An 18,606-nucleotide genomic window follows, 5' to 3' on the forward strand; every position below is an offset into this window, starting at 1 on the left:
ATATTTAAAAGTATAAGTGCAATAATTGTATGCAATCATAAGTAATGCATGAAATTTAAGTAAACTTAAATGCACTTAAATAGGTTACCGAAACAAGAGAAATATGCATGAAGGAAAAACCGAGTTATTGGTAATCTTAATCATGTTGTTCGAAATTAAATGAGCAATAAGTATGCACAATATATGCACATTAAAACTTTAAATAAAATTAATGCAGTATTGGCTTCTAAGAATACACAATCAGGGAGGTGAGAATACTTTAAAAATGCAGTTTCAAACAAAGGAGAGTGAAAGTATACTCGTGCATGTTTCAATCAATGAAAATAAACACCACACAAAAACTCACAACAGCAAACTGATGCCGAATGACAAAATGTTCATTTACCATGGGAATGAGCAATCGCAAGCAGCAAAAGCCAAGTACAGCTCAACTCCAGTGCGACTGAGAAGGCTTAAAAAGACTGACCTCTTAGAATCAAGTTCACACAGTATTCCTTGACCGTTCCTTACTATACCTACATAAGAACAATTAGCCAGAGAGCTCCACAAATGTTGAGTACTTGAAATTCAAAAGACGAAAAAAGGCAAACACAGTACTCTCTAGGGGAAATAGACTGCGATGGGACGCGCTCAAGACTTAATTGGTCGGGGACAATTACCATATGCAGACCCCTTTCCGAATAGTGTGGTGAGGTGGGGTCAGGAGTTGAGGGAGCCACCTGAGCACCTCCCCCCGATGACGACTGAGGCGGCTGCACGACCACCCCACCAGTCGAGGCCGTGCCACCTGAAGGGCCCGTCAGGGGCCATGGGGGCTGCGTGATCACCGTGAGTGGGGGGGGCGGAGAGCTGACGGGGGTCGAAGGGCTTGAACTGTAGCTGCTGGCACTTTGATCCGTTGGATAGATCTAGAGGGGTGGGGGCAATGCGGTTTCTCAAATCAATCATTCACCACCACCACAAAAAGATATTAATCAACAAGTTATGTAATGACAAGACAGTTCATCCATACTGCCAGTGAATATGTTTGTTTATGTACACATCCCAATTAGCTAATAAATGACTAAAGCTTAAGAGACATGAGCACTGAATTTTTTTACTGCTTTCATATTCTCCAATATTTATACGTATAGATTTTTTTCTCATCACAGAGAAAGAAATATATCCCACATTTTACGTTAACATCAAACTTATTCTTTTAACTGTGTCAAGATTACATCATGCATGAATCATGCAAAAGATAAAGCAAACTTAAATACTGACTGATAAGGCAAACTTCATAGATTTTACAATTAAAGGGCTAGAGTTTACCAGAGGTTTACCTTATTTCTATATCACACCGTAACAAAATAATTTCTCTCTCAAAAAATAAATTAGTTTCTTTCTTGTGTTCTGGTGCATCTTACACAGATAAGACGTATAAGCCTGTACACTGAGTAATGTAGAAGAATTCACTTATTTGATAGGGAAATGCTTCTGTTTATCTAAGAGAAACCCTCTGAGACGTGGGTATGAATAAGGATTATGAGGGAATAAGCTGAAAGTGAATATGAAGACAAATGGAAGATAGTCGAACAAAAAAATATATTTGCAATCCTGATATCATGAGAGTGGCATATACAATGGAGCCCTGACAGAGCATTTTCAGAAGGACTTGGAATACTGAATTCAATAGCCAGTAAAGCATGTAAACCAGACCTTGTAAGGCAAATTGAAATCATTATGTGGGTGGTGTAACTTAAGGGTACATCATTAATGATGCAATAACTTAAATGTAACCCTTCATTCTGCGAGTTGTTGATAATAATACATGGCAAAACCTTTCCCTTGTTTGATAGCATTCAAAATATATAATACACCTTGCATGAATGATTCCTCAATAGCTACAATTATCAACACTCATTGAAATAGAAAATAAACAACTTGGCTTTTCCACATATAATTGTGGAAAAGCCAAGTTGTTAATTAACAATTTCAATATGAAGTCCACCAAGTCACGCCAGAAACTGTTTTATTTTATCAACATTTAATAACTTTGCAGCATATTCTGTGTATACATGAATTCCTTTTTTGTCCTTATTCAAATCTTGGCTATTCTATTTTGTTCCATATATCAGTAAATACAATCTCTGATGGTTGAAGTTAAAGATAGTCAAAGATTACAATACATGAAGGCATATCAGTTCCAAAAGCTACAACATTAAGACAAGTCACCTGATTACAACAGCTCAAAGCAATAGTGTAAGCTGATTAGTGATTCACCCACTACACTGACTATTTGAATATAAGAAAGAAATGGTATGATTTCTACCCTTGAGGATCCAGGTAAATATTAAAATTCTAAGCATAGAGAATAAAACCTCTAAAGTTACATTCTTCTGATGTTTGGGCATTTTTTTAAATTTTGTCTTTAATACTATATGTTTTAGATGGATGACAAATGTTAATAGAAAAACACAGCATCAGCTCATTTTTCTCTTAGCTTTTGCTTGTAAAAGCTGGAAAACATCACCTATGTAAATTTTAAACTTGAAGCTGAAAATTATATCAATTAAAAAAGTTTTTTTGAAGAGGTTGATTTATATTACAACAAAAATAATGTTGTTAGAAACAATGTGAATGGTAGGGAAAGTTAATTTTTGAAACTGTAGTACAATTAAGACGAGTGAGGAGAGAACATGTCCTTAAAATATAAATAAAGGGGATCGAGATGGTGCGGGGGCTAACGTACTGGCTTCCTACCCTGAGGGCACGGGTTCAAATCCCGGCGGTGTTGAATATCTTTCAGAGGTATCTCGATCCCTACTTGAGGTGCTTTGTGGAGGGCACTTTGAGAGAGTACGCCGTCCGTCGGATGGGACGTTAAACTGCGGACCCCTTGGTGCCTTTCGTAAAGAGTAGGCTAATGCCGACACCGGGTTTCTCTCAACCCTTCATCCTTTCCTATCCATCCCCTATGGCGCAAATGACCTCAGGTGTCGGTCGCCTCCCCTAAATACTACTACTATTACATAAATAAAACTTTGGGAAAACCTGTATGTGCCATAGAAATATATACTACTTGGTTTCATAGTGATTATTATGCATCACCGTTACCTACTGCTTTCTTCCACGATTTAGATCATTATTTTAATGGGATATAATTTCAGGAGATATATTAGATTAACAGGCCAGGATCATTATACACTATATCGGAACCGGTCACCATAGATTGACATTAGTGAAATAGTGTTTTCCTTTCCTATGAGGAGTGGGCTATCCCTTTTCTCCTGTAATACGATGGCCTATTTTTGGGTAATTTAACACCACTCTGAAATTGTGGCAATAGAATTACATTTGCAGGTAAAGAGCAAGACAACCTATTGATTGGGCCCTTTTACCTTTAGCCAAAGTGTTTTCAGGATGGATCTTTCCCACATTCCTCCCAACTTCAGTCTTGTCTCACAGGCCAGGAAACATCATAAAAATTCATATGAAATGATCCATAAAAATTTTAATATAATAATAGCTTGAATATTTGATTTTACTGGTCACGGAAACTTGGTTGCAAAAATTTACATTCCCAAAATATTTTTCACGAGTGTGTTGAATGGAGCTCTCTGTGCCATCTAAATAGCAACAGCATGAATATTGAGATATGGATGAAATTTCAATGGGGGGAAATATTTTTGAGCATTGTCTTAATCTTCTGATATTCTAATAGGGTTCTGGGTCATGGTTTGATAAACTGGCCATAATAAACTCAGGCCATATGAATTGATGGCGACTCACAATATACCTCAAACCATTCCGCCTTCAAATGGTTACTCACAGAAGCCAAAGCCTTTCCTAAGGTATCCCCAGGGGTTTGGGCAGGATGAGGTGCCGAAGCGGAGGATGAAGAAGCTGGGCTGTGGCTGGGGCCATAGAGGGCTTGCGCTGGGCTAGCTGTGGGGACGGAGGCAGCAGTGGCAGCTGAAGGGGCAGGAGGCGGGGGCCCTTGGGGCACTACAGGAACTGCCACAGGGCCCGGGGGTGCACCCGATCCACTTCCCCCACGGAACGAGGACATGGGTGGAAGACCAGGCGCAAGAAGGGAGGGATCATGCCCTGTCGGAGACATGGCACCATAGCCCTGCAAGCAAAAGTAAACATCAACTAGAGCGCCAGCAATTCTAAATGCTAACTTCCAAATGACGAAGAAGGAAAAATCATTTTTCTGGAAGAATATTAGTTTTCATTAACTCAAAATTATTCAAATCACAATTATTCTCAGTTTACCTAAAGAAAATTTCAATATTTATCCATTTTTTACGTTTTCAATTCAAAAATCTGAAAAATAAAAACCACATGGCACCGTTTTGCATGCTTTGGCCAATATAATCTGAGATGTGATGCAACATACACAATGAAGTTTTCCATATGAATCGAAAGCAATAAATATACATGGCAGAAAAAAATGGCAATATTACTTCAGTTTTTCCCGCCTGATCTCCAAGAAAGTTCACTTATTTTCCCATTTCCTTTATCCTGATTTTCTAGAATTTGTGGATTCCTAACCACTGCACTACATGTGCTCAAAGACAAATAAAACTGCTTAAATACTGAGAAGTGAAATTCAGACACCACAGCACAAAGGTAACAAAAATGTTCAACTATTATTAGTGAAAAAATACCAAGAAACTGACAGGAGTTAATGATGTCCATTATCCATTTGAAAGCTGTCATTTTTACCTCACTTTTCCAATCTGTTGGCATTAAAAATGTTCAATTGGGTCATCACCATGAATAATGATTTTATTTGATAATTTTTCCATTAGGTTGTATATTGGAAGGCAAGAACAAGTAACTGGACAAATAGTGGTTGTTGCAGAAGTAGCGCCGAAATTAGCCAATGAAAAATTATTCCCTCTTCCATGACATACATACTAAAAGCTATGCAATACAGTTTGGCTAAATAGCTCACAGTATGAGTCGAATTATCAACAAAAATTCAGCTTGCATCCATACCACAGCATAATAATTGATTGTGGCCAAAACACAATTATCCCCACTAAAATTACATAACCCTGAGAAGAGTATTAAAGCCAGTAATTATACTTCTCACACTTTTGTAGGAAACAATGACAAAACAATTTTATTAGAAGAAATACATTTCCAACATACCATAGGATCATGCGTTATGTGCATAGAAGGATGGTATCCACTGCTGGCACCCATTCCAGCAACGGGTGATGCATACCCTCCATAGGAAGCCCCCGGAGGAGGGTGGGGGGGGATAGGCGGAGGACCCGCAGGATGAAGCTGCCCACCGCCACCAGACCATGGGTCATTTCCACCACCACCTTCTGTAAACAGGACAAAAAAACAGGTAATTTACTCTTCCACTTACTCAGCCAAATTTTTGCAAAACTTTTCCAAGCAACAATTATGGATGCTAATGCGTTCAATATGGATGCTAATTTTTGCAGTTTGCCGAGTGAATCGTTATGTAACATGACCCTAACATGCGACACAAAGTAATGATCCATTGAATACCTCCCGTCCAAGAAAAAAATGCCACATAGTTTTTCTTTCCCTTTCAGAAAAACTCTCCACTCACGTTGCTCAGTGTCCTATCACGTGCTTCAAAGATATCTGAAATGTAAATCATCTTTCTGATAACTTTTCAAAATCAAAACATTCTCATAGCATGGATCAGTCTCCTCCTTGTCTGTTACCATTTTGTTCAGAAACTTCCATTTCAATATCATACAAATGATGATACAATAGGTAACTACTTAAATTTAAAGGGTGATTCAAAGGCAAGTCAAAGGGAGAATAATGGGGAACTGACCACTGTGCACAACTGAAGAGTTTATTGAATTTTTGTAGTCAAGTGGTTTTCCATTAAGAGTGTCAAGGGAATTGTCCATGTATCTTTTGGTGGCCTGTATCCATCCAAAACCTACCATAACCGGCATATTACCGATAATAATAGTAGCACATACCATCATAATCCAAGGATATTATGACCCAGATAAATCACCAGAATCATTCATTATAATGCTCAATGAGGGTGGCAGAGGTGAGTAAAAAATAAACTGCCCTTTGCGCTTTATTCAAATGAACATCCTTTTATTTAGGATATAATTAGGTTCGAGTTCCTTCCAGTGCATGCATGCAAACCTTCAATGCTAATTTCCTTACAGGATACTGATTTTTAAGTTCAACATTGTATTACAAAATTTCAGCGTAAAAATCATTCGCCTTGACCAGGATTCAAACCCAGATCCCTCTATGTCCAGCCGAGTGCTTTAGCCAGTTAAGCTATCGAGGTGTTGTCTTCAACTCTGACATTTTCAAAACTTGAATCCTGGTCAAGGCAAATGATTTTTACACTATAATTGTGGCATTGAAATAAACACTTAGTGGGTGACTCCATTAAAAGTTACTGTTGCGGAATCTCTCGCAGTTTTTTGGACTTCAAAATAGTAAGACGCTGAAGTGAGGTGTACTTTTTTTAAAATTCTCAAAATATACAATCTAGTCATAAATGATGGAATTCAAAGTCTAAATAAAGTACTTTGGTGCTAGTCTTCTCAAACAAAGAACATATTACCAGGTCTAAAGGTTTACAAGTGAAATATATGCAGGTGTTAAAATAAATTTAGCAGACTATGTAAAATTTTTGGATGTGTCAATATTGGACTTGAGAAAGCATGAATGCTGAATATTTAGTTGCATCTGGCAAAAGGTACTCTCTATGAAATGGAAGGTAGAAAAAAATTGCAATTAAAAGTGAAGGAAACACTTCTCCTTTCCTGACAGACCTTACACTAAAAAGGTAGGGAGCGTTCTGGATTTAATCTCAGAATTCATCGATCCAAGAATGTAACACAAAACAGGCATAAGCCATCTGGTTTATGAGATGTTACTTTAACATTAAAGGGGTTACATATTTACCACATAATTTAAAATAGGAGCTCCTGGACACTCCAAGACCCAATTTTTTATTAGATGTAATACAAAGGTACAATGTTCACGCAAAACTAAGGATATCATCAAAGCTCCACTTTACATTACATACAACTATGTCAAAATAAGAAATTGAAACTGTCAATGAAAAAGACTCATTAATATATTTTCTTCCTCATTCTCTGCCTTGGTGGCCAAGGTTTTCTAATATCATGCCAATTCCATGATTTTTTCGTTAGCTGTTCTCTAAATGGCCTAAACAAAGACTCGTCGCCAAGCCCTTTCATGCTGTTCAAGTAAAGTACTTTTCACCATTGAAAAATGCATACTTCCAACATTTACATATCAATCCAGTTTGGTATTAAGTTGTTTTTTTCTACTGCCCAATTAAATGCATCTACAGCCAAGTGGATTTCAGAGTTTGATGTAAAACTTTGTTCCAATATGTCAGGATTATAGGATAATTGACATTTGAAAATGTTTGGTCTGGGGAATTCAAATTTTACTGCCCTGCCCGTGATGAGAGTTTTTCACACATCATTGGACTAAGAACTGGGTGACCCTCAACTATCAGACTAACTTTCTTCAAGTTGATAACTGTGGTTGGTAATTGTTTAGATGCGCATGTAATCAATTCACCATTATAATAAGCATTAGAAATTGAGGGAGGAATTTAAAAAGAGTAATTAACTTTTATACGAGAAGTCTATTCAATAATGAATTAATTATTAGTAAATAATATACATGAATTGATTGTTCAGATGTAGTTATGTACCATTTTTTAATGTTCAAATCGCTGGGTAATTGCAAACTACTACAAATCTCCTTTTTATGTGCAGAATTGAAAGAGATATCCAACCCCCTCCAAGTTCAACAGCATATTAATTTGCACAAAAAATGTAAGCACTTTGGTCAAACTGTATACAGTGATTTTAATTGGTGCATTACTAACTTAACTATATCTTCACAATTACTTCAGGAATTAGAAAGAATGAACCTCATCAGAAAATACTAAAAAACATTCTAATATAAATTATTCAATTCAACCCAACTGCTTAGAAAATAGGGGCGAGCTGGAAGAGGTTGACTCATGTAAAAATGGCTTTGAATTTCAAATACTAATGAACACATTTAATGCAAAAATGAATGGCCCAAGGTCAAAAAGGAAATTGTAAAATTGCAGCTTTTTAAACAAAGGAAACCCAATATATTATACAGCAAAGTACCTTGAGGTTAACTGAAGGACATTGCATTTTGAATTAGCAAAGATCAAGACACACTAAAAGTGGAGGCATTGGTAGTTCTATGATTTGGAAGCAATTACGTACTATCACATATCATGCTAGGTAGGAAATAACTTACCGATGAAATACCCCGAGTCTGCATAGAGGCCAGAGGTGGCTTTGGGTGAGGGGTAAGCCCGTGGTGAGTCCTGGCCGAATTCATCGGATCCATACTGAAAGAAAAAGAAATAGGAGTTTTAAATGGAAGAAATCATTACTATGGCAAATCAAAAACATTGAGATGACAATCATAGAAAATTAAACTTTCTTTGGCATAGATGACTGATTTTTAGTCAATAGTGAGGATGAGGTAACATCACCCCCGCATTTGCTCAAGGGGAAAATTTAAAATTTAAATGAACTTATTTAACCTTTTCCAAATACTTTCAATGCTCAAAAATCCTTTATCTTTGCGTTATAATCTCTATGCCATACTCTATTTACTCTCATACTCGAATTCCTGATACTTTGCTGCCAACCAATTAGCTAGCTCTCTTTCTCTTATGCCACCTTGGTAGTTAACTACATGCACTGATTGTAATTATGGCAACACTAATTCTTGGGGGCATGGTTGTGACTACCCAGAAAATAAAGGGCCGAGGTACCCAGGTTATGCCATTCTGGCATCAACAGCAGAGATGCCTCATATGCGAAATAACTCCTCACTTCCAAGTAACATTCAAAGCAGTAAAAATACAAAAGAAGGTATATATAAGACGTAAGCAAGTGGTAGGAACACATATAAAGGACATTTTCATATGTGTACATGTATGTATGTATATATGCATATATTCCCGGGCAAGGCACTCTGGTCATCTGCAGCTCCACCCAAGCCAAAGTGATTTTTCAGGTACCAGGTCTTCCTGGGAAACCATAACCGGCACAGGGAAAGGAACTGGCCCCCCTACCCTGATGTGTGAATATCCACACGCCGTAAGGGGCTTAGTACTGGGTGATCTCTACCATCACCTACTAAACCGACCTTCGGATTGATTACTGTGTTTATGGTTATATATATATATAATAATATGTATGTGTATATATATATATATATATATATATATATATATATATATATATATATATATATATATATATATATATATATATATGTGTGTGTGTGTGTGTGTGTTTGTGTGTGTATATATATACACACATACACACGCATATGAAATAAAATAAGTGTGTATATATACATATATATATAAATACATACACATATATATATAAACATATAAACAGTTATCAACCCGAAGGTCGGTTTAGTAGGTGATGTCAGAGATCACCCAGGACTCAGCCCTATACGACATGTGAAAATTCACACATCAGGGTAACGGGGCCAGTTCCTTTCCCTGTGCCGATTATGGTTTCCCAGGAAGACCTGGTACCCGAAAAATCACTTTGGCTTGGGTGGAGCTGCAGATGACCAGAGTGCCTTGCCCGGGAATATATACATATATATATACATACATACATACATGTACACATATATGTACACATATAAAAATGTCCTTTATATGTGTTCCTACCACTTGCTTACGCCTGCATCCCTGTGAATGAATTTTTGTTTGGCACTCAGTTCCTCAGGGGGATTCAGTTCTTTCTTTCCATAGAGGAAAGTGGTTTGGCCTCCAAAAATTAGAAGTGCGTGGTTCATTTGTCCGTGCTTCTCTGTGTTTTTGTACGCTAGCGCTATCTCGCTTATACGTACGTAAGTACATACATAAAATGTGGATATTCTTTACGAAATTTTAGTGAACAGTATGTCCGATTAGTTATGAAATCAATTGCAAACATTTCTCCATCGATCGCTTTTCCATTTGAGCCTCTTCAATGGACGCATAATGAATGCTTTACGCAAATGACTATGATCCAAAGAAATTCCTGTGTGCCGCCATCCACGGGCGAAATACATACACAGACAAGAGAATATGCGGCGTAAGGGCCACTGCGCAACACACCCCCGAAATGCCCGGGACGAGGACACTGTTACTTGCGTGTTACAAATTCTCCCCTCTCCGATCTTATAACATTGCGCCAGAACGCCAGGATTTTACGTTGCATAAGAACGTGAAATGGCCTTTGCCCAAAGACTACCGCCGCCAATAAGATCTATGCTCTAGTTCTCTATGCCATATGAGAAACACAATACCATTAACCGTAGCAGGTTTACCTCCAAGGTGGCCGCGTCGAACAAATTTTCTCAAATGGCAGCGGACACAGAGTAAGTTACGCTGAATATCTGTTCAATTTCTGCCGTAATTCTGCATATACCTATGAACATCATTATGTTTAATAGCACTGCAACCGTAAGCATTTGTAAGCGTCCATCTAACACTCGACGCGAACAATGCAGGCGATGCCAGGATTTGAGAGCATTATTGGTTTGGCGTGCACGTGCTCGTAATAAACACCCATTTCATCCCGGTATTCATCGGTTGTTAACACTTTCATGTAACTGTATTTCAATTTTATTTTATTTTTCTTATGATTACAATTAAGTGATTGTTTCCAATGCTCAGGGTGTCTCTCCGAAGCGTTAGTTTGCCTGTTGTCGCATTACGCAGGAGCGCCTCACAAATTTCAACAAAATTGCGGGAATATTTACGACGATCCCATTTAAAGTTAAAGTACTGGCTGTATCATTTTGAAAAATCCTGGCGGAGAAGAATAACAAACCAGTCACGATTGATTTTATGCCGTTTGTGCACAAAGGATTCTATGAATTCTAGTTTTGGTCTACGCCTTTTCATTGGCATTATTAAAAACGACGTCAACATGGCGACCCATTAGTCCAAGGCAGCCGTGGAAGGTGGTCGGTAATTTGGTGAAGGGCTTATGCTGCAAACACCACCCCCCTAAGTATTCACGTCAGAGCCAGTATTAAAAACCGATTAACACGCTCCCCCTTATGCGCATGCAACGATACGGGTGCCATTGAATGATATCATTAAATAGCCTTGAGTTCCGGTCAACGCTGATTGATATAGCCAGTGCGCAGTTTTCTTGATAATGACCCACGCGCACGATTGCGAGGTCAACTACAGCATGTACTCCCAATGCATAATTGTCGAAGAGTCAATAAAAATGTTTTACTTGACTAATCATTCTAATTAAATTAGAACAAATTTTCCTGGCGATGAGAATTAAATGGAAAAAAATCATAAGGTGTGACGCAATGCGCAATGAGATAAGTTTTTTAGGAAATAAAACATGGCCACGTTTTTTGAAACTATGAATTTTTTCGCATTTTTGCGGGATGGCAATGACAACACTAACTTCCTAATGTGATGAAAGGATTTCCATTTCAACTAGTGTCCCAAGTTCAACGAGTAAAAAAGGAATTTCTGGGAAAGCGGAACAACAGAAATACAAACATTAGACAATAACGATATCCGTTATACATTGATTTTTCATGCTCGCCAAAGTAAGAACTTTCGCCGGCGCTGAGTTCACCGATGAATTTTGGCTCGCACAGCTGGACCGAATATTATTATACGCATGATATTTAGGTTGGTATCACTCGGACTGGAGTGAAATATCACACTCACACTTACTCATAACAGAATAAAATGTTTGCTGAAAAATATTACGCCTAATAAATCCTCCTGACCCGATGAAATACCCGCTCGTATATTTAAGGATCTAGCTTCAGAAAATGCACCGTATCTAGAAGTAATATTTAAGAAGTAGCTGGTAGATAACAAGGTTCCCAGAGATTGGAAAACGGCAAACGTAACACCAATATTTAAAAACGGAGACAAGGAGGAACTGAGTACTTATAGACCTATTTCCTTTACATCTATTTCGTGCAAGGTTATGGAACATATAGTTCCTACTACGATCGTGAGACACCTCGATAATCAGTAGTAATCAATGAAAAATCAGCACGGTTTCCGAAAAGGTAGGTCCTGCGAGACACAACTTGCGCTATTTGTTAGTGATATTCTTATTTCGGGAGAGATCAATGTTCCAGTGGACGTGATTTTTCTGGATTTTAAGAAAGCCTTCGACAAATCACCTCATAGTAAAGCACTCGCAAAGCTAGAAGCATATGGCGTAGAGAAAAATATCCGGGGTTGGATTGAAGACCTTTTGATGGTCGGCTTCAAAGAGTAGTGATAGATGGAGTCATCTCAAATGCAGTAGAAGTAAGTTCAGGTGTTCCCCAGGGAAGTGTTATCGGACCTCTTTTATGCCTACTTTACGTTAACGACATTGACTCCGTAGTCACTAGTAAGACACGTTTGAGATTTGCCAGCGATTCAGAGGTTTACCGTGATATCCGTGATCCTGAGGACACAACAGCGTTATCAGATTATCTTAATGCTATACAACGCTGGTGCGACACTTGGCAATTAGAACTAAACTTAAAAAAATGCGTCATGATAAATTTTTGGAAAAAGAGCAATTCCCACCCGAACGCCTACTGCATTGGGCACACCGACATTGAATGTGTACTCAATTAAATGCTTAGGTTTTACCCTCAATCATGATCTCTCCTGGGTAAACCACATACGGGGAATATATCGACAAGCTAACAACAAATTAGCAGTTATCATAAGAGTAATAGGTAAATGTGATGAAAAATTCAAAGAGAAATGTTATCCGTCGTTGGTTAGGCCTCATTTAGAACATACTGCAACTATATGGGATGCTCAAGAAGTTGGATTAATTGCCGAATTGAATCGCGTGCAGCGTAGTGGAGCTAGATTTATGAAACGTTGCTTTTATAAACTTTTTTGCGTATCCAACATATTGGAGCAGCTGGGCTGGGAATCCACTCAAGGAGCGAAGGTTAAATTACAGATTGAAGCTCTTGCATGAATTGGAAGAACGTCTCTTTAGTAGTGATGTTGAAAATGTATTATTACCCCCATCGTAGTGCGGTAGGAGAGATCATGACAATAAAATTACAGAGATTAAGTGTAGAACAGATAGATTTAAGATGTCATTTTTTTTCACGCACCATAGGGGATCATAATATTGTTTGACCGCGGTAGGGTCATTTTCGGATAAAAATTTTTCTGGCGTGTATTCACCCGCTGCCACACACCCTAGTGCAGGGTAGGTTGCAGGATATATTAAGAAAAAATCAATAAATAAGCTTAACGTCAGTGGATAACGGCCGATAAAAGCACCACCCGAGGCTGAAGTTAAAACTGATCCCAAAGCAGCGACGAAACTACACTCCAGGGTAAATACCCCGGTAAAATATCGACAAAACCAAGTAATGATGGGTTAAATTGAAAAAAAAACTTACTCATAAACTTTCAACAAATTTTACATCTATTATTCACGATCCAGTTTGATATAAATACAATTATTTCCTAGTAAGAAGAACTCGAATTCTGCAGTAAATGGCGGAGGGGGCGTGAATAATTTTAAAAAAATCAATACCTATAATCTCATTCTTCAGAATGTATGCCTGAGAGGGTATGAATGGTGAGGGTAGGAGGCTTTTGAACGTAGCTCTGACATTGAGAGACTTGGGTTTGATTTTTTACTCGTGCATGGAAAAAAATAGAATATCCCCAAACACCTGAGACTACACAGGAAGTGACAGAGCTGATTGATATCAGACCACGTTTATCAGACGCAGGAACGGGTCAACCAACGCAGTCCTACCATCCGACAAAGAGAGCAAACCGAATATCTCTAACATTCTCGACGAACCATTCACGATTCCACCGCTCGCCACCCACACACCCATCGCACCCCCCCCCCCCGCCATACAACAGGTTGCGGTCCACTGCAAGGATGGAAACAAGAGAATGGGGGGGATTGGCGGAGAGGAGAGAGTGAGAGAGACCACCGCCGCCGATCTAAGTGGGTCTCAAAAGCCTCGCGCACGGTGGTGATTCGGGGATGGGAGGTCCCAGAAGCGAATTAACCAGACTATCCCCGATGCCACAAGCGGAGGTCGTTCTAGAGCCTCCTCCTCCCATTCAGCACTCGGGCAGAGAGGCTGGGAGGTGCACCAAGCAAGGCGCCGGCGCCACTTAATCCTGATCCTTCCCCAACCACGCATTGCCTCCCTCTCTCTCTCCCGGAAGTGGTGCTTATCCGACCGAATGCCCGAAAGGGGAGCGAGTGGTAATGATGATGTCCATGGAAGGCTGAGACTGCTCCAAGTACCATTAAGAAGCCAGAAAAAAAGCACAGGCACAGCCAGTAACAAGAGGCCAGACAATATTTCCCTAGGGAATTCAAGGCAACTAAACGTCTAAACGATCTCATCAAAATGACTCTCGGGGAGACCTCTCTGTGGCCGATTGCTTTCAACCTACCCTCGTAGAAAAATGCAATGGTTTTCTCAAATTTCAATGTCTGTGGACAATCAGTTACAGGGTACACCTAATGTGAAATTTGTTACGCTTCTCGCAATTCGGCTACATCCGTGGGCAAATAATGATAATATACCACCCATAACACAAGAACGGAGAGCAGTTAAAAATCTTTAATGAAAAATTCGGGATAGCACTGATCAAGTCTAGCGAAACCAATGACATAACTCATGGCTATTCATTAGATTTGAAAGAAAATCAAACCTTCCAGGGTTCTTTTTAAGCAGTTAAATGTTACTCTCACAATATCCGGTACCCAGTGTAGCAACGGAGTGTTAATCAGTCCATAATTCACTATATATTTGAAAATGTGATTTTCATCAAGCGAATTACTTAGCAAATTCCCTTTTTACACAATGACACCAGTCACTAAGTTTCAGAACCAGTGGTGTCATATGATCAACAACTACGGTAGGCGTCATGAAGACCTCGGAGAGAGAGAGAGAGAGATCAAGGAAAGAGCAAGTGGTCCGGGGGGAACTGCACGAGGCAAGAGTCACGCAGCACCCGGGGGGGGGGGGGTGAAGAAGCACACCACGATCAGTGTAAACGGGGGGGGAGGGGATGGGGGTGGGGGAAGAAGAGGCCACACGCTCACCCCGCTAAACACACAGCTGCGATATCCCTAATACTTGATAAAAAAAGACGATCGCTTAACTTACCCGAAGCGCGCACGTGCAGTTGTGAAAGGTTCTCGACGCACGCACGTGACCCCAGGACACTTATCAATCTTATCAGGGATTAATCACTGAAATTTTGCCTTCCTCGATCGAGATAAAAGCAACGAAATTTTTTTTCTGGAATCTCATCATAAGGCTTTCGCCATATCCGACGAGCGAAGAAAATGTCTCAATCTCATCCGCAAGTTTAATAATAATTTTATAAATATCAATTGTTTTTCAGTCGGTTATAAAATTGGGCATATTATAGTAGCAGGTGTTACGGCATTTAAATTTTCAAACGGTCGCGCGGCAAGCAGCGATTGGTTCATGATTTCCGTGTCGCTGAAAAGCGTGAAAGTTTTTCCGTTGAAACATATCACTCTCGACTGCTGTATAAATGATCAGCAGTGACTGACCTACTCAACTCCTCAAATGAGAAAATCTGTACACTGAAAGAAAGGAAATGAAGCGCTCGAAAATTTTGAGAACACTCGAATACGATAAATAGATTCCTAAGGCAACCGGAAGAAGCATTTCTTGATTGAAAACAAGTCACCATTCTAATAGATTCGGCGCCACCCTTCTTACGTCCGAAAAGTAAATGTTCATTGCGTGAGTCCTCCTTTCTTAGGTAAGCTTTCTATTCCGCAATCTTTCCAATCCGGTTCCCCCACTAGATTCACTCTCGGCACACGTCATTCGACATTCATCCATTGCATTACTGACAATACTGTCACTTACGTATATGCATTCTGAAACGCTCTGGGTTTCCTATTTTAGGATCCAAATCACACTCTAATTGAACCCATATAATATCCACGGCAATATTCCAGCTAGCGACCTTCAGAAATCAATTGCATTTAACCTTAACAAGACTCGGAAACAGTAATGGCACAATACATGTAACACTGATATAAAATATAGCCATCGGATGGTACGTTGGGTTATTGAGATGATTTAAAAAAAATCCTTTGCCGGATTTTGAGAGGTATCAGTTGCTGATCTTGGCCAATGCACAACCGGAATACACTTAGACCAAAGAACGGAAATACCAACAGCGACGAGAAAACATTGACGCTAAGCATTTGACCCAATTTCCAAACCCGTATCAACGTGATACAAAAGTATTGAAGTTGGTCTTACATTGTATAGGCTTAATATATGAAATCTACAAGCAAGTTCAGCTTACGTGCCTATGAACACGGAAACCAAAATAGCACTCCCTTTAGGTGCATTGCAAACGGCATGGCCTTGGGTAAAATCAAAGCCTTCCCCTGATATTTATGGGCACCGCATTCGGAGATTTTTCTCTCCAGCGAACACGTTACTCTGGACGCTGGGCATTCGAACATATTTTCCGTTTATTTAAGGCACAAATGATCGGATATTAAAACAGCTGCACACCCCAAGTGCGGAAGGGGAAGGACATGGAATGAATACGACCTTCAAGAGTGAGAGAGTGTGTGTGTGCGCGTGAATGTGTCTGTGGCCGGCGGGAAGAGCGAGCGAGCGATCTCGAGGTAATCGACGTCCAAAAGTCGCTCAGAAGTGATCAACCCGTGTGGCGCGGCGAGAGGCACGACTCTCCCATCCCCCGCCCGCGACACACGGCGTATAAATAAAGTTTATAAGGTATTTTTAAGCGGAATTGAGAGAAAGAGAGGGAGGGAGGGATTGGGGGGGGGGGGGAGATGGAGAGAAAGAGAGAGAACTGGAGGGTTTGGGGAAGGGGGGGGGAGGTAGGACGGAAGTCTGGGGCGCGTTCGGTGAAAGTGGCTGACTATTAGCAGCTAGGACGAAGACGCCAACAGCTAGTTCCATGAAAAGCTATGCTGATCGAAGAGGAGCGCTCATAATAGCGACGATATAAACCACCCTCGCACTAAACTAAAGAGAATAAATTAGGGGCTTACAGCGGTATGCTAATTCCCGCCCCCTTTCCCTTTTCAACGTGGGAACGATCGGTTTAACCGGCAGCACGCATACTTTCCCTTCCTCCGTTTTCTTGTCTGCCCCCAATGGCCGTCCACACCCGTTCGATTACGTTTGCTTTGACGCATTTTGATGCAACGCATTCCAACAAAAAACAAACCCCCCTTGGGAGGCAAAGGCAAGTTACGAAACTCGCTCTGGTAAAAGTTAAGTTGTGGTTTCAGTGTCGCATTTTACTCATCGAATGCATGCATCGACTGGATAGCAGAAGCACTCACTTCGGAGTTAAGCGGGGCACGACTCATTCATTATTACTCATACGGCTTACATTACTACATCCGTATGATACATGATTCGGACAGAAGTTACGAAAAACTTATGAACTCCTCAAAGGAGGTGCGGACTAAAAGGGTTAGGGGAATACTGCGTGCTGTAGGCAATGCGAATGATAAGGGACAGTTAGGAAGAGAGCATGTGGAATCGGTGTCGAAACTACTCGCTAAACTTAACCATCGCATGAAAACCGTATTTCGCGTACAAACTTCAATCTACACCAAAATAAAATGCAGTCTCCGAAACAGCTGCGACGAACGTACGTAGCGTAGCAGCACACGGGAGCAAACCACATTCCGCACACATTTCCATGCGTGGGAGGCGAAGCGAACCGACGGACGAACCAGGCAGCGAGAGAAACAACGGAATGACCTCGCGCCATGAAAACGAACGCTTGCGGACTCCTCCATGACTGGAGGGAAGGAACCACTGTTTGGGAAACAGGCACAGCCCTGATCCAGAACCTATTAGTTGGCATTACACACAAACCCTTTCATCACTACAAAGTCCCCCCCCCACTTTCATCGGATCTTTATTCACACATTTTCTTGCTGATTACAAAATTCCACGTGGTATATGTACGTAGTTAACTCTTTTAACTCCAGATATTTTCGCTGTTTAAACACGAACTTGACGCCACATTAGTAATGCCACGGTCTCAAATGTTCCGTGAGAACATTAAAGACAGTGGCATGTACTTCTGGTGACACTGAATACAATTAGAAGCCAAATTAATTGATGGGACAAATCCTCAAGCCGCCATGCAGAGCTCACAACTGACGACCGCGCGAAACAACAATGGTTGAACAATATACGAGTAATTCTCGAGAAAAGATCGCAATGTTGTTTCTTGTCCTCAGTCTCACGTAACACATTACTACGAATGGAATTACTTTGCGCCATCTGCTGACGCAATGGGTTTCAGCAACTTTCTCTCAACGTGAATAGAATTGATAAATTGCATTCGTCTTCCTCCACTATGAAAACACCTCCACTACCAGAACTAAGGAAACTAAGCACAGATATAAAGAGTTTAGACCGAAATGCTCGCCATACTTTCACCTTTGTCCTAACAGAGCTCACGTACTGTAACCAGAGGGTTCGACATGAACA

General features: G+C 40.1%; 1 protein-coding gene across 9 annotated transcripts in view; it reads right to left on the reverse strand.

The window, feature by feature from the left end:
• The window catches only part of LOC139687248 (protein daughterless-like), a 176,807-nt gene that overhangs the window by 19,981 nt on the left and 138,220 nt on the right, over positions 1-18,606 (reverse strand). For 8 of the 9 annotated variants that reach the window (XR_011700629.1, XM_071584429.1, XM_071584415.1 and 5 more), the window contains 4 exons: positions 8,299-8,392; positions 5,146-5,327; positions 3,812-4,114; positions 660-908 (listed from right to left, as the gene is read on the reverse strand). Coding sequence is in view for 8 of the 9 variants with exons in the window: in XM_071584429.1 (XP_071440530.1) it covers positions 660-908; positions 3,812-4,114; positions 5,146-5,327; positions 8,299-8,392 (828 nt within the window). In the remaining variant the exon portion in view is untranslated. The remainder of the gene's footprint in view (positions 1-659; positions 909-3,811; positions 4,115-5,145; positions 5,328-8,298; positions 8,393-18,606) is intronic. The other variant, XM_071584436.1, reaches the window with a different exon arrangement.

This window comes from Hetaerina americana, unplaced genomic scaffold, assembly GCF_022747635.1.
Source record: "Hetaerina americana unplaced genomic scaffold, ioHetAmer1.1.p SCAF_1, whole genome shotgun sequence".
Lineage (NCBI taxonomy): Eukaryota > Metazoa > Arthropoda > Insecta > Odonata > Calopterygidae > Hetaerina > Hetaerina americana.